This window comes from Rhinolophus sinicus, chromosome 14 (genome assembly GCF_057876585.1).
Source record: "Rhinolophus sinicus isolate RSI-liver-muscle chromosome 14, RSI-T2T, whole genome shotgun sequence".
Taxonomy (NCBI): domain Eukaryota; kingdom Metazoa; phylum Chordata; class Mammalia; order Chiroptera; family Rhinolophidae; genus Rhinolophus; species Rhinolophus sinicus.
The window spans coordinates 143,082,287-143,099,163 of NC_142514.1; the positions used below are offsets into that span (position 1 = coordinate 143,082,287).

Genomic DNA, 16,877 nt, shown 5'->3' on the forward strand with positions numbered 1-16,877 from the left:
AATAAACAACCAGATGTTTTTCAAATGTTTGTCCCATTCTTCATTCTCACCTTTGAGAAACAAGAAGAGGATGATTTAGAGTGTCGGGGTTAACGCAGAGATGCACAGTAGAGTGAATTTGGTACACTCTGTTTTTGATCCATGAATCTTGTTGACAATTGGAGGGGATTGGAGGGTTCGGTGTTTGTGTGTTTAGGTGGATGGAGTACACAGGGGCGGGCTAGGATTTGTGCCTCCGACAAATCCCATATTCATCCTTTTACTCTTGCCTTCCTTTGAGTCTCCTATCTGGACCCACATCCTGGGCCCCAGAGAACTAATGGGTTCCCTCTAGACTCTGTATGAGATGTTTGTATGAGGTGCAGTGCTTTTGGAATGTGAAGAAAGAGATTCTTTTGGCAACAAGGCATGTAAAAGCTGGCTCTTTCTCAGGATCCCTCTCTTTAGCCACCCCGCCCCCCAAATTGCATTCTTACAAAACTCCAACTGCAGTATACATTATGCATTTCTGAGTAGGATGAGGTGGGGCAGCTTTGGGCTGTAAATCCTTAGACCAATCTACAATTTGATAATTGTGGCTGCAAAGAGGACCTGATGTTTTTAGCTTGTCTGGGAAGAAATTATAAAAAAATTCATTGGGTCTTTTCCTTGAAAGGTGGCAGAGTATGAGTTGACTACTCTCATCACACACTTTTTGGGTCTGCATTTACTCTTTTCGCTGCTTGAGTTTCTTCTCTCTGTGAACAAGATATACCTATAATGAAAAAGAATTATTACAAGGGAAATTGGGTCTTCTTATGGTAGACATGCTATGGATGTACACATAAACATTTATTCTTTGAGAGAAAAAAGAACATCCGTTGTTGCACAGCTCAAACAGCTTCAGGTGGAAGCAGAACCAATTGTGAAGATGTTTGAAGATCCAGAAACCACGAGGCAAATGTAGTCATCCATGGATGGTCGGATGCTCTTTGACTAACTGGCGGACAAGCATGGTTTTAGGCAAGAATGGTTAGAGACAATACAGATATGTAGCATTCCAATATGAATGTGGGAATTACTCTGGAGCAGCAGAATAGCTGCTTCTGTAGAGTGTTGGTTCCAGCAATGGGTAGAAATGTTTTTGAGTTCACTCTGGGGAAAACTGGCCTCTGAAATTTTAATGCAGAATTGGGATGCAGCCATGGAAGACCTTACATGGTTAAAAGAGACCATAGATAAAAACTGTGAGTTCTCCCCTCTAGTCTCTTCGGCAGCAAACATGGCTCCTTTTTTAATGACCCCAAAAGGCTTGATAACATTGTCAATCTCTTCTTTACCACCCACAGTATCTTAATGCAATTCATATGATGAGTCCACATATTCTTTGCTATTTGATAACAGCAGTCAGAGGAACAAAGATGTTCGTAAAGCTTACTATTATTGGATGCAGGGCTGGATGGAGAAGGATACTCCTTGTTAGTGTTAATGTGATAACTGAGAAGCTAATGGAAAAAATGCCAGCTCTCAGGATGCAATTTGGGTGAAATTTGCATGATTATCATTGCCCTTGAAGAGGATCAGGAATTTATTCATTGTTAGAACTAACTTCATTCATACCCAATAACATTAACCTAATAAGGCTCAGCAATTATTCCTATATAATTTTCCATTCCTGCCTCATAGATATAAGTGAATTAAAGAGTTTAAGCCAAGATTAGCTTAGTATCTGGGGGTTACAACAAGACCAATATCTGTGCTTTAATCCAAAAAACATTGACTTCTCAGTCGCCCTACATGTCTCATATCAGTTAATGTGTGAAAATCGCCAAGCTCCGCCATCTTGTCAGTCAGGGACCCTTGTTCTGGAGCTTCCACTACCTTGCAGCTGCAGCGTCAAAACAAGGTAGTCAAAGGAAGAACAAGATAGATAACAGGACAGGAGAGTATTTATAGGAATAGAAAGTGTTTCAGTTCTGCTTTTGATTGATGGTGTAAAAAGGACCAAACATTCCCAAAGAAAGTGAGGAAAAGTGAACAGTTATGGAGGTGTGAGTGTTACTCAGAGAGAGACTACACTTGAACACCACCATCTGTTCACCTCCATGCTCTTCCTGCTCTTAGTTGCTGGTAACACGGCACTGAAATAGTTGTACCACCATGAACTCTGGAAGACTTCCCCTTCTGGCCTGCCTAGACAAGGAACAGAAACTGGTAATTACCTGGTGGAACTCTAAGATTCAATGATGTGGAGAACTTTTGTCAATAAGCTCACACTGAAAACCCCCTACCCCCACCCCCCTGTTTTATTGTTAGGACCATTCATGAGGACAACTGCTAACACTGGCAGTAGCAGTATCAGCTTAAATTCACTGGCCTTTATCACTGATTATCTTCCCCGACACAATCTGCTTTACAAAGAGTAGGTACCCAGATTTTTTGGATGCTTATTTTATCCCTAGTAACTTGTTTAGGGACCTGAATGTAAGATAAGCTGAAGTAATAATTATAGGATTGAATTAAAATTCTGAGTATTCAGGCAAGCTGTCGAATGTATCATTAGAATTCACATTGTTCTCACTCAAATATTCTTGCTGGAGGAAATTGAGATGGGAAAAGAAAAAAGTGTGTACCTCCATGGTGCATGCCCTAGAACATACTGAAAAGCATTACCCTCCCCCAGTGTCCTGCAGTGACTCATTGTTGTTGTTTAACTTTCGGTTCTGCTTTAAAAAGGTTTCAGTTCCACTCCCAACAACTTAACTTTCATTTCTCATTCACCTCCTGTGGGGCCATTCCTCTGCAGAGCTGGTCTCTGTCTTGGTGAGTGAACCTTGACCTGACCTACTCCTGATCTCCTGCACTTAGCCTGAAGGTATGTGTGAGCAGTTTCTGAGGGCAAAGGGGAGGAGGCTTTGGGGTAACAGATTGAATGTGTTTGGGAGAGTTAAATAGTGGTTCTGAAGCTGCTCTGCTAAAGTGGCAGAAAAGGGGAGCATTGAATCTGGAGGAAGAGTGACCTTTAAAGAAGGGACATTTAAAAAAGCAAAGAGTCTTGTTTGTTTCTTAGAGGGACCATTTTTTCTTGAGGCTGAGTCACCCTCATCTTCTTCCTATTACTTAGTTTTGACTTTCTGCCTTGCCAGTTCAGCCAGAATACTCTTTTTTGCACAGGCAGAAAATCCCTTCCTCCTTTTATCCAGGGAAGCTTGTGAGATGGAGCCCTGTTTTCCTCTTCATAAAGCCGAAGCTCCTGCTGAGGGCTAGCAGAGATGAGAGCCCTTACCTGGGCACATGTGGGAGGGAAGGATGTTAGGGGCTCTGCAAGGGATCAGATCCTTTTGAAGCTGATCCTGTTATTCTAGTCCCAGTAACTTCCAGGAAGCTGTGCACAACCTTCCCGATAAATGACCAGCTCTTTGGCTGGCCTGAAGGATCACGTTGTTACCCATGTGTGTAGCTCCCCTGTGGTCACTTGTCTTCTGGAGGTCCAGGCACAGGGAATTTGTTCCCCCCTGAGTGCCACAGCTTACTCTTACTTCAGGTAACCGCATGCCCCTCTGGTATCCTCTCATGATTTAGAAGTTGTTTTTTATCATCAGACAGACCCTTCCGTTGTTTATTACGCAACCCCTTACTCAATTTTCCCATGCACAGATCTAAGGAAAGAAGTTGGGAATTTCTCAGAACGAACTCCATCTTAAGCTCACCTTTGAGCACTGTGTACCGTGATCTCTATTACATATATTTTGATGTATACTTACCTTTTCCCCCCCTTTTCAGTGGTCATGAGTCTGTGCTGTATGCCTGGACAAAATTCATATCTAATGAATATTCACTGTCTACTCAGGAGCTAATATAGTGCCCAAAAAAACTGGAGAAGATGGAATTTAAAATTTTTGAATATTTGTTGTTAAATTCGTAAGAAAACCATACAGCTGTGGTAAAATCTGTATTAACATCTATTGAACACACAATAAATATTAAGCACCTACCAAACATATTCCAGGTCAGGGGAAAGAAAGTAAACAAATAGTAAAAGAGTAAGACAGTATGAAGCAAGATGAAGATTACTATGGTAGAAATGTAAAACAAAGACGCAGCAACGATAATAAACCAATAGGTCAATAATAGAGCAAGATATCTATAGTTCCCTGGTAAAGGGCTTTCCCATTTTAAATAGATTTCAGATTGCATCTCAGTGTGGGAAGGTGATTTTGAACAGATACTTCAATGAAATGACGGATTTTTGTCCTGAGCAATTAAGGTGGCCAGTGTGGGTTGGGGTGAAGTTGGGCTCAGAGGGTGAGGCAGTAGGAGGGGATGTGTAATGTAGATTTAACTAGACCATGCTAAAGATCGACTCACTGATAACATGCATTTGAAGAGAGGAGTAACATGATTGATATATACTTTAAAAAATCACTGTGGCCAATGGTGTGAGAAATGATGACAGCAGACTATATGAGACCACTAACAGTTTCAAGAGGACTAATGGGGAAACTATTCCTGGATCCAAGTAAAGCACCTAGTTGGATTGGACCTAAGTGAAGGGAGTGCTATAGGATTTCCTGATGAACTGACTGTGAGATAAGGGCTGAAACTAGGGGTAGCTTTATGAAGACTGCTTCTGTTACAAAACGACTTCTTTGAAACAAATTGACTTGAGAGCTGGAGCTCTTGGGGCTCGTTCATTAATGTGATGCAGATTAAACCCTGGAGTCTCAGGGATAGTAGAAGAGGGCGCTCTGAACATAGAGGAATGGGGAGAAGTTGCAATGTTTCTGAGTTCCCCAGGTCTGGATGCCAAAAAGTTTCATCATCCCATTGGCAGTTTCTGACCCAGGGAAAAAGGGAAGTTTCAAGGATGTTGACTGAAACCCTCATAGAATTTTCTCCCCATTGTGGAGACATTTTCATTTTTCTTGTCTGAACTGTACAGATACAGAAAGCTTCTGTGCAGACGACCAGCGTATAGTGAGAAGGGAAACTCAGGACTGAGTTGACCTTTACCTTACTCTGTAAAAACTCCTACACTACCATCTCCAAAAGGTAGCATAGGTGTACCTCTATCTGTATGTCTGTTGTTCTTAAATGGGTAGGGTTTCAATTTTGTAATTGTGGGGACAGAGCCCCAGAGAGTAGTTTACAGGCTCTCGGCCTCACGTGAAGGGGTGCTGGCTCGGGTGGTGAATGGCCGTCGGCTGTGGCTGATTGGCCGACGGCTGTGGCCGGTTAGCCAATTGGCCGCTGGTATAACTGCTGCGACTATGGAGGATTGCCGAGGAGCCGAGCAGAGCCAAGCAGAGCCGAAGAGAGCGGAAGAGGAGGGCTGAGGAGAGCGGAAGAGGAGAGCCGAGAGAGAGGAACAGAGGAGAGAGTGGAGAAGAGTCGTCGGTCCGTCGGTTGGCGGAAAAGCGGACGGCAGGTCGGCGTCCAGTGGGCCCAGCCTCCAGTGAGACCGTGGTGGTATGGCTCCCCTACCTATGGCTCCGTGGGTGTTCCTTGTTGGCCTCACCATATCCTGCGTTCTTGTGTGGGGAGCGGGACCAGAGACCCCGCAGGCCGCCCCGCACGACAAATGGCGCAGCGAGCAGGGTCTCCCGCCCGACAGTAATGCTCCTTCGATTATAGACTAAAATGAATGGATAAAGCAAAAATAAGAACTTGTATTAGTTTTCTAAGTCTGCCATGAAAAACGTACCGCAAATGCCGTGTCCAGCACAGACAAGAGGGCTAGACCTGAGGGGGAAGGGTGGGAGATTAAGAAAAACACAGAGACAGGAAAGTTGGGATCAGGAATCCACTGTCCACGGATGGCAGAGCAGTGGCACAGTTTTTATTTTTCACACGGTTTTTATACTGTCTAGAACAATTGTCTATTTAAGCAAGTATTAGTAGAATTTTCTGTTATGTATATTTGCAAGCTTGTATGTCTGTGACTGTGATTATGCTATCTTGTTCTTTCTGGGGGAAGATGCTGAGGCGAGGCGTCCCTTGGAATGACCTCGCAGGCTGCAAGGACCTTGTCAGCTTACTTCCTGCTCTCCACATCAAACTAGTGGCTTAACTGAAATTTGTATTCGTACAGTCCTGGAGCCCAGAAATACAACATGAGTGGTGTTGGCAGGGTTGGTTCCTGTCAGGACTGTAAGGGAAGGATTTGTTCCTTGCCTCTCTGCTCCGTTCTGATGGTGCTGGCAATCACTGAGTTCCTTGGTGTATAGTTTCATGACCGTGATCTCTTCATATGGTATTCTCTATGAGTTCATGTCTATCTGTGTACAAATTTCCCCTTTTCATAAGACAGAGTCATGTTGGATTATGTCCCACCCTAATGACTTCACGCTCATCTGCAAAGACCCTATTTCCAAATAAAGTTTCCTTCACGCATCCTGGGAGTAGGACTTCAACAACTTTTCACAGGATGCAATTCATCACATGACAGCACTCAACGTGTTTGAAACGGGACAAACTTTCTCTTTCCACTATATGTTGAAACCTCTATGTTGAAACTGCTCTCCTATGACTGAGAGATGCCTCCCTGGAATTTATGTTCCTTACATCTGTGCCATGTGTGTGATCCTCAGTATATGAACCCCTCCCTTCCTCCCTAAAAACAGAAATATTCAAGTGCCTATTGACATCTTGCCTTATGTCCAGGTCAAGGGAAAGGCTCAAGACTCCCCAGAACCTCCCACCTGGTCTTGATCTCTCCATTTCTACACCGGCATAGCATTGGGTATCAATTTAGTTCTTGCATCATCTACCTCTGATTGTCATTGGTTAAATCAGTGCAGTAGTGGAGAGAACTTTGAATGAGGGTCCCGAGGATGACATGTTCACCCCAATTCTACCTATGACAAAAGAATGATCTCTGTAAGTCATCTATTCTATTGACACATTTGATGAAGGGAGTACTTATATTTGTCAAAAAATTTAATATGAATAATAAATAGGTCAAGGTGATCTCTAAATTATAACTGGTTATAAAATTGTTAGTGATAAAATGACTTCCTCATTGTGGTCCTTGCTGTGTGTAGGTGTCTCTGGGGAATGAGTTTGAGGGCATGAAAAGGCTCTGTGTGGGACAAGTGTGTTAGGAGGTAAACACGTCTCAGCTATTGGAGAACTCTTATTTTTTAAAATATATATAGAGATATTTATTAAACTTATCGGGGTGACATTGGTTAGTAAAATTGTATAGGTTTCAAATGTACATTTCTATAATACATCATCTATATACTGCATTATGTGTTCACCACCTAGAGTCATGGAGAACTGTTAATTGAGGAAAAAAGCATGAAAAACTCAAAAGAAAAGTAGTCATCCATGGAGAGAGGAGGAAGTTCTAGTTTTATATATTCATCAAACAGTGTGTTCCTGTGTGTGATACAATGTTCTAGGTACTGATGATACATCAGTGAACAAAACAGTGCCTGATCTATGCATGCCTTACTTTTCACAAAGAAGAAGAAGACAGTTAAAGAAACATGTTATATATTACGTAGTAAAAACAAGAAAGATAGCAAATGTATAGAAAGCAATAGTATCAGCACTTTTCCTACAGATAAGTAAGAGCAAGTCCTTCTGATAAAAAAAATAGGTCAAGGGGACACTAAGTAAAATGTAAGAGTGAGTCATGCTGACGTCAGGGAGCTGATCAGTCCATGCAGAGAGATACGCCACTGCAAAGTTTCTGAGGCAGCAGTGGTCTTTGTCCTTTTAATAACAAGAATATATTTTTTGCATGGGAAAGAAAGGCAAGAGAGACGAACCTCAATGACAGCAAAGTGAAAGAATTCAGACTCAAAAAACCATATATTGTGATTTCACTTTTATGAATTAATCAGAAAAAGCAAACCACTAAAAACACAAGGGGATTAATCGATGCCTGAGGCTCAGCGTCAGACGGGAAGGGGGGAGGGTGACTGTTAATGGCATTAGGTTTGTTTTCAAGAAATAAAAATGTTCTCAAATTGGATTTTGGTGTTAGGTATACCATTCCATAAATTTACTAGAAATTATTGTACTCTTAAAATTAATACATGGGATGTAAATATAACTCATGAAACTGTTAAATAAAGGTAAATCAAGCAAATGGCAGTCATAGGATCATTCTATGCAGAGAGAAGAGCAAGTGCAAAAGCCTGGGGCCACAGAGGGGTTAGCACATTTAACATGGAGGATATGTTTTGAGGTGGGGAAGAAAAGGCAAGACTAACGATGGGTTGCACAAAGCTCTTGGTAGGAAGGGCCTCAATTTGTCTTTCTCTCCAGTAGAAGGAGAGAAAATAGCAATCATTGCCTGGACAGGGTGAAATTTCTTATGTGACAAATCAAGAGAAAAGTATTTGAAATTATTACAAAGAGCCCTTTTCATTCTATACTGACCTACTCTTCTTCTCTCTTTTCCTTTCTTTATTGAATATTAATGTTCTCTCCAGTTCTAATTCTCTGCACAATCAGTATCCTTCCTATTTCTCCCTTTCTTATCCTGCCCCGTTCATTATCCGCAGCCCTGCAGGAGTTTGTGAGCAAGAGGAGCCTTGAACATCAGAACAGGAAGAAGTCAGGGGAGCAAGGCAATGGAGTTTTCAGCACAGATGAACATACAGGAGGAGCTGACCTGCCCCCTCTGCCGGGATCTTCTGACAGAACCCATGAGCCTGGGCTGTGGCCACAGCTTCTGCCAAGCTTGCATCACTGCAAACAACAAGGAGCATTTGTTCACCCTAGGATGGGAACACCACTGCCCTGTGTGCCAGAGCAGATACCAGCCTTACAACCTCCGGCCTAATCTGCAGCTGGCCAATATAGTGAAGAAATACAGGGAGGTCAACACAAGTTCACACCAGTGGCAGGGGGAAAATATCTGTGAGCACCATGGGGAAAGTCGCCTTATCTTCTGTAAGGAGGATGGGAAGGCCATTTGCAAGCTTTGTGTGCTGTCTCTGGAGCACCAAGGTCACCAAACATTCCCCATTGAAGAAGTGGTCAAGGAATGTCAGGTAGGTCCCAGAGTGGAGGACCATTGGGCAGAATGGTACCTGAAGTGAAATCTTCACTTTTTAAATCGTATTTATTCAGCTTGTTATCATAGAACTGAGCCCTGCATTCTCTTTTCATACCCTTGGCTACACTTCTGAGAGCTGAGGGACATTTCTGTGCATTCTTTCATTTTCTTCAAGAATGAACTTAGACTACAAAATTTCAGCAAACAGAAGTTGTTTGAGTGAGAGTTGCTTCCCAAGATGAGTTCTGATTGCAGAACACAGTTGGTTAGATGTGGGAAAGGAAAGGACTTTTCTTGCTGCAGGAGCAGGTCTTCCTCTAGGAAGAGAAGTGCAGGCTACTCTTCGTAAAGGGATGGAAACTTCCATCACCCAGGGATAAAGATTTTTGTCTACGTTCTCGGTTCTAATTGCCAGTATCATTTCTGTGAACTCTAGTCTCTCCTGAGATGAGCCTGATTTCTTCCCTATTTATCCTCTAATCAGGTGCAGAGAAAGCTCATAGTTTGACTTTGGTGATTCCTTTCTCACAGGAGAAGCTACAGGAAGCTCTGAAGAAGCTGACAGACGAGGAGCAGGAAGCTGAGAAGTTAGAAGCTAACATCAGTGAAGAGAGAGCTGCCTGGAAGGTAGGAAGAGATTGTTCCTGAGGAAGTTCTGAGATAGGAAATTGGGCAGCACCTTGGTCCAATCACAAAAAGGCCCCTTCCTCCTTGTTACCTCAGAATTCGTGAGTCCAGAGGACATTTGATTAGTCCTCATTCCATCCCTCTCCTGTTGAGGGCTGGGAGCTGGAGAGTACACCAAGTGAAACCAACTATTTGGAGGCAAAGGCTTAGAGGGAAGCAATGTAAAAATGACTAACGAATCCCATGTTCCATTTCCGTCACTAAGTTTCAGGCTCGGATACTTTCAGAACACACACTGAGGAAGGCCCAGGATTCCCTGTTTAGGAGTTACAGGTGGAAGAGTTTCATATGCAGTGTGGCATGACTATCCAGGACAAGTGTCTGCAATTCAGACTTCATCAGGAAATCACATTGTGTCTCCTGGTTGGCCTTGATGTAGACTTGAATGAATTGCTTTGGGAGGAGCTAAAGGGAAAATAGTAGGGAAAATGGTTTTCTCAGGAACTGCTTACTTGCTTTCAACTCCCGTCCCTCTGAGAACTGCCAGAGGAAAATAGGTTTGTTTGGCTTCCAGACCCATTAAAAGCAGGCCCTCAGCTAGACAGACTGACTGTATCTTATTCTTCTCATCCCCAAAGCATTGTATGCAAACTGAGAGACAGAAGATTCTGAAAGGGTTTGAGGAAATGAGAGGCGTCTTGGACAGGGAGGAACGGAAGGAGCTGCAAAAGCTGGAGGAAGATGAAGTGAATGTGCTAGATAACCTGGCAGCGGCTAAAGACCAGGTGGCCCAGCAGAGGCAGTACATGAGCGAGCTCATCTTGGATCTCCAGCGTCAGATATGGGGATCGTCACTAGACACGCTGCAGGTAAGGCCTTTGAGAAGCAACTATGTTTGAGATTCTGGGGAAAACACAGAGACAAAGTTTTCTTTCCTTTGGATCCCTGCACTTTTTTCCTCATTAACAGGTTCTTTGACCCCCTCAAGTACCCCTTCTCTACCATTCAGTTCAAGGATCATAGGAATAATTCAGTGTACAAATTTCAAGGAGAATTCCCGTTATTTTTATTCTATAAAAAGCTGTTGAAAAATTTGGAGAGAAGATTCTTTACAGACTCCCGGAATTCTCTGTGATCTGGCACTTGTAGGGCATCCATCCCTTCACTATGCTTAGACAAACCACTCTAGTCTCTGTTTATGTTTGATTTTGATATTTGTTGCTGTTTTGTTGAGGGGAGGCTAATGTAGTGCTAGACTGTGTAATACCGAGGTGAGGGATGAGCATATATGAGTATGTATATGTGCTTCTGTGTTTGTGTGTATGTGGGTATGTTTGTGTCGGCTAGAGAAGGATGTGGGAAAATACCTGTATAGACTTAATGGAGGGATTGTACCTAATCTGAATGTTAAAAGAAAAAATGTTTTTCATGGAATTAACTGCATTAATTGTGATCTTAAGCTATGGGAAATTCAGGAAATTTCAGAATTTCTCTGCTTGACTTCTTGCCATTCTCCTTTACTAACTAAACAAGAATTTGTTAACTTGGGTTCCAATACTGAAATAACCAATTTCTATCTGCTACCAGGGGTCTCCAAACTTTTTTCAACGGTTTTCACCAAGGGCCATATGCGGTAAAATACACAAACAGCCGGGCCACTCCCTCGAGGTGAAGTACGTATTGCCTCACCTGGTTTATTTAAGTAAACTAAATATATTTTTGGAATTTGCTGCGGGCCAATTAACAATGGACTGCGAGCCGCAGTTGGCCCGAGGTCCGCAGTTTGGACACCCCTGTGCTAGATCTTCACTTCTGCCTTAAAACAACAATTTTCTTGAGGTATAAGTTACATATAAAATCTACCCATTATATGTATACATTTCAAAGATTTTTAGTAAATATATTGAGTTGTTAAGCCACTAACAAATTAAGTTCAATGTTCGTTGAAAAGACTCTCCCTTCCTCCACCGAATTGTTTTGGAACCTTTGTCAAAAGTCAATTTGCTCTAAGTGTAGGATGTATTTCTGGATTATCAAGCTGTTACATGAACTTCTACATTTGTTCTTACATTGATACTCTAAACATTTGATTACTGTGCCTTCATAAAAATTTTTGAAATCGGTTAAGGTGATCTTCCACATCTGTTATCTTTTTCTAACTTGTTGGAAAAAAAAAATTGAAACAATTCTGTTTCAAAACAATTCTATTCCAAGTTAGTTGGTCTCTATGGAGACCATTTACCCACCTCCCCTCAGGGAAGATTTGGCGAATTCTACTGCCATCTAGTGGTTAGTAGCAAAAGATGCTGCTGCAATGCACAGGACCGTCTCCACGACAAAGAATTATCTGGGCCAGTATGCCAGTAGTGCCACAGCTGAGAAACGCTGTCCTCAGTCCATTGTATTTTCTACGAAAATTTTTGGATATCTTGTTAACTTTTATTAAAGACTTGCTGGGATTTTGATAGGCATAATAATATGGAATTAAACAATAATTTGAGGAGTACTGCTATCTTAACAATATAAACTCTCTTAATTTGTTTAGGTGGTCTAAATTCTAACAGCAATATTTTGTAGTTTCTAGCTCAGAAGTCCTTTACTGATTTTCTTAAGTTTATTTCTAAGTATTTCAGTTGATTCTTTTTGATTCTATTATAAATAAATTTCTATTTTGTATTGGATTTTACATTACTAATATAAAAACACAATAGATTTTTATATTGATTTAGTATCCCACATTTTCCTAAACTCTTCTTAGTTTTCAGTTGTGTGTGTGTGTGTGTGTGTGTGTGTGTGTGTGTATTCCTTGAGATTTTCCGCATAATGGATCATGCCATCTGTAAATAAATACAACTGTACTTATTTTCCAATCTGGACATTTAAATGTCTTTCATTTCCCCCTCCTTTTTTTTTTCTTACGTTTCTTTTTCAAGTTATCCTCATGTGATCTAACCAATTCTTATTTTTTCTCTTCATCTTTCTCTATTTCATGTTTATGAATGTGACATTTTTGCCATTCAAAACTAGGCAGGTAGAAATAATGCTTGGTCATTCAGGGATAACCAAGTGAAACCTGAGAATGACACTAACTCAGGAGAAGTATAAGCTCAGAAACAGCACACTAAGGTGGTCATTTGAGTTCAACAGACCAGTTATTCCTGGCGCCAGATAAATTACTGAATATTTTATTTATTCTGTTGGGCACAGTCCAGCCCATCTTTTCTACCAAGCCTTTTTGATTTTGTATTTGGTCATTGAAAATAAACACAAAACTGAGTAATTTGTAAATTACTCAGGCAGTTCTTACACAATCATTTAGTCTATGCTGAGATTCAGACTTTTTAATTTCAAGCTTGAATTCTTGATGATTTTGCATATTGTTGTTTGTTTAGCTTTTAGTAATGAGCTATAGGACTGTGAAATTTCAACTACAGTTGCTAAGGAGAGACTCCCTCCATTTTGCTATGAAATCCAGGTTTTCTACTCCAAGCTAAACATAGTGCCAGCAAAGACAGAGGATGAAAGCAAAGTATGACTTATGATTGGGACTGAGGAAGAGCCAGAGACTGAGGAATCAGACATAGAAAGGTCGAAGGGTAAACTTCCTACCTGGATATAGTACAAAACAACACTTTAGATGTCTATTCATTGGAATGCAGGTTAGGAATAGGGGCCAATTGCCCATTTTGAATTAACTCTGTGATAATGTCCAAATGTTAACAAATAAACTAAACTCTTGGATACAAACTTGAGATTCAAAATCTGTAGGACTGGGAGAGACCTCTAGTTTTGGTGACTTTCATATATTGGCAATAAGAAAGCAAAATCACAACTTTTTTTTTTTTTTTAAGATTTTATTGGGGATGGGGAACAGGACTTTATTGGGGAACAGTGTGTACTTCCAGGACTTTTTTCCAAGTCAACTTGTTCTCCTTTCAGTCTTAGTTGTGGAGTGTGCAGCTCAGCTCCAGGTCCAGCTGCCATTACTAGTTGCAGGGGTCGCAGCCCACCATCCCTTGTGGGTCTCGAGGAATCGAACTGGCAACCTTGTGGTTGAGAGCTGACTGGCCCATGTGGAAATCGAACCAGCAGCCTTTGGAGTTAGGAGCATGGAGCTCCAACTGCCTGAATCACCTGACCAACCCCAAAATCACAACATTTTAAGGAAGTACTTGGGAAAGATAAATCACAATCCTGGGAAAAGATGGCTTGTGGTTGTTCCATCATGAATCAATATATACACTTTATATGCAACCTGGAAAAGTGTACCTATTGGAAAGAAAGGTAGAGTTATGTAATTGACGATACCTACAGTTTTCCTCTTAGGTAGTAGGGTCATGGACCACTACTGACAAAAATAGATCTGGGGCAGCCATGTGGGCCAATCAACAAACACTTTGAGTTTATGTTATTCTTCTTCAAATTGTTGTAACTTGTTATGATATATGTGATGGGCTTCTGGTCTTTACCCTCCACAATTTTGCCAACTGGGAATTCAGATGACAGTTTCCCTGTTACTAGGACCAATTTTTGGTGTCATTTGGAATGGACCATTTTATCATATATCTGTTGGTTGCTGGGCAATCCATGCAGTGCTACTTTTGAACTGATAAGAATGAAAATGATAAAAATGTTGAATTTGAAAGTAGTTTTGAATATTAGATGAGAGTTTAGATCTTCCACCCTTGGAAAGAGTTCTCGTCCGTTTATTTTAGCTCTTTTACAGAGATATAATTCACATCTCCTATAATTTATTTGTGTAATGTATAAAATTCCATGGTACTTGTTATGTTACATTATTAAAATTTTAAACAATTGTGGTAGAACGTATAACAAAATTTATCATTTTAACCAATTTTAAGTGTATACTTTAGGGGCGTTAACTATATCCACAATGTTGTGCAAAAATCACTACTGCCTATTTCTATTTTTTCATCACCCCAACAGAAACTCTGTAACCTTTAAACAGTAACTCTCAATTCGCATTCCCCCTGATCTCATTTTCTAGTAATTGCTAATCTACTTTCTGTCTATATGAATTTGCCTAATTCTAGGTACCTCTGTAATATAAGTGGAATCATACCATGTTGGTCCTTTTGTGTCTGGCCTATTTTACTTAGCATAATGTTTTCAAGGTTCATTCATGTTGTAGCATGTATCAGAACTTCATTCCTTTTTATGGCTGAATAACATTCCATCGTATGTATATACCACATTATGATTCACTAGTCATCTGTTGATGGATACAGCTTGTTTCCACCTTTCGGCTCTTGTGAATAATGCTGCAATGAACACTGGCATAAAAATATCTGTTTGAGTCACTGCTGTCAATTCTTTTGGATACATACCTCAGAGTGGAATTGCTGGATTACAATGGTAACTGTTTAGCTTTCTGAGGATCCACCAAACTTTTCCTTAGTTTCGTTTTATATTCATACAAGCAAAGTGTTAGGGTTCTAGTTTTTCCATATCCTCCTCACCCCTACTTGTTATTTTCCATGAGGGTTTTTCTTTTTTCTTTTTGCCATCCTAAGTGATATAGTTTGGTATCTCATTGTGGTTTTGATTTGCATTTTAATAATGACCAATAATGTTGAGCATCTCTTCATGTGTTTATTGGCCATTTTGTACATCTTCTTTGGAGAAATGGCTATTCAAATCCTTCCCCATGTTTTGAATTCAGTTGTTTATTTTTTGTTGTTGAGTTTCAGAAGTTTTGTTATTGTATGTTCTGGATATTAATACCTTATCAGATATGTAATTTGCAAATATTTTCTCCCTTTCTGTGTATTGTCTGTTCAGTCTCTTTATGGTGTCCTTTGGTGCACAGTTTTAATTTTAGTGAGGTCTAATTTATTAATTTTTCATTTGTTGTCTGTGCTTTCTGTGTCCTACCCATGAAATCATTACCAAATCCCATATTATGAAGCTTTTTCCCTGTGGTGTCTTCTAAAAGTTTTATAGTTTATATCTGAATTCAGATCTTTAATATATTTTGTTATAATTTACATATGATGGAAATCACCCATTATAATATTATGGTAACTATTGTATTATATTAAAGCATTTTTTGGAAATAATTTGGTAAAAAGTGTGAGGATATGGTGGTCATCTAACTAGTGTCCAAGTCTTTGTTGGTATAAAGGGATTAGAATAGAGAGGGGGAACAAAATATATTGGTACATTTCTGTTAAAAAAATAAAGCAAATACTGTTATGATGGGGAAAAGAAGATAGTCAAAAGAAGTTGAGGATATAGATTGGACTATATTAATATAATATTTGAATTCAGGGTAAGATACAGTTTTGAGACAGTGACAGAGTGGATATTGATACCATTCTGGGCAATGGAATGTGAATAGTTGGGAAACAGTACATTGTATTTTAGGCCTTCTCTGCTGCTGGTTCCTGTGACTTATTTCATACTTCAAAATTGATGCGGTCCTCTATGAGTAGTGTGTAGGAGGAGTATAGAGTGAGTAGAGGGAGGTCAGAGAAATGTTTGCTTCAAGTGCTAGCTTGCTTGTTCCTGCAGCAAAAGAAAGTATATTTCTTGAGGACCATAATTATTAATTATTCATCTTTGATTCCCCAGTGCCTGGAATGATGTCTGACAAATGGAAGATTTCAACTTTATTGTCTCTAGAATAAATAAAAGCATACAAGTTAAGGAGGTCTTCTCATGAATATATATTAAAGAAATAGTAGGTCTCTTCTCTTCTTTTAAATATGTTCCATCTCTAGATCCTTGGAGCATTTTTGTCACATCCTCACACGAGTCTTCTAGGATGGTGGGTCTGGGTCTTACCTCTACATTTTGTCTGCCGTACTCTGACCATCTATTTATTCACATCCTATCAAGAGATAGTAGGGGTGTGAGGAGGAAGGTGATAAAACTTTGTAAGGTAGGAGGGATTATCACCCTTTCGAGGATTGCCAGACCAAACATGGATATGTAGTTAAATTTGAATTTCAGATAAATGACACATTATTTTTCAGTAGTAGAGTATCTCAAATATTGTAGTGGTCATGCTAATTCTAAAACATATTGTTATTGATTCAAAATTAAATTTTAACCTGCCAATTTTATTTTCTCAATCTGGCAACCTTCTACTTGACTCATGTTTTCTCTTTTCTCCCCAGGATGTGATTAACGTCATAAAAAGGTATGTATGCGAGACCAGGTACGGTCCTTTTTGTGTGTGTGAAGACAGAATGATAGCCACAAGAGTAATCTTGGAATCAATCTGGGCTTT

At 40.3% G+C, this 16,877-nt stretch overlaps 1 protein-coding gene and 1 pseudogene across 5 annotated transcripts in view; both read left to right on the plus strand.

Annotated features, from left to right (window-relative positions):
* The window catches only part of LOC109460423 (E3 ubiquitin-protein ligase TRIM22-like), a 36,847-nt gene that overhangs the window by 16,826 nt on the left and 3,144 nt on the right, over nucleotides 1–16,877 (plus strand). For 2 of the 5 annotated variants that reach the window (XM_088791605.1, XM_088791602.1), the window contains exons 2-5: nucleotides 8,499–8,990; nucleotides 9,527–9,622; nucleotides 10,261–10,491; nucleotides 16,765–16,787. In XM_088791605.1, coding sequence (XP_088647731.1) covers nucleotides 8,568–8,990; nucleotides 9,527–9,622; nucleotides 10,261–10,491; nucleotides 16,765–16,787 — 773 coding nt within the window. In that variant the 5' untranslated portion in view covers nucleotides 8,499–8,567. Of the gene's footprint in view, nucleotides 1–2,706; nucleotides 2,855–8,426; nucleotides 8,991–9,526; nucleotides 9,623–10,260; nucleotides 10,492–16,764; nucleotides 16,788–16,877 lie in introns of those variants that run through there. The other 3 variants (XM_088791604.1, XM_088791603.1, XM_074335895.2) reach the window with 3 other exon arrangements.
* LOC109440006 (eukaryotic translation initiation factor 3 subunit E pseudogene) lies at nucleotides 653–2,543 on the plus strand (annotated as a pseudogene).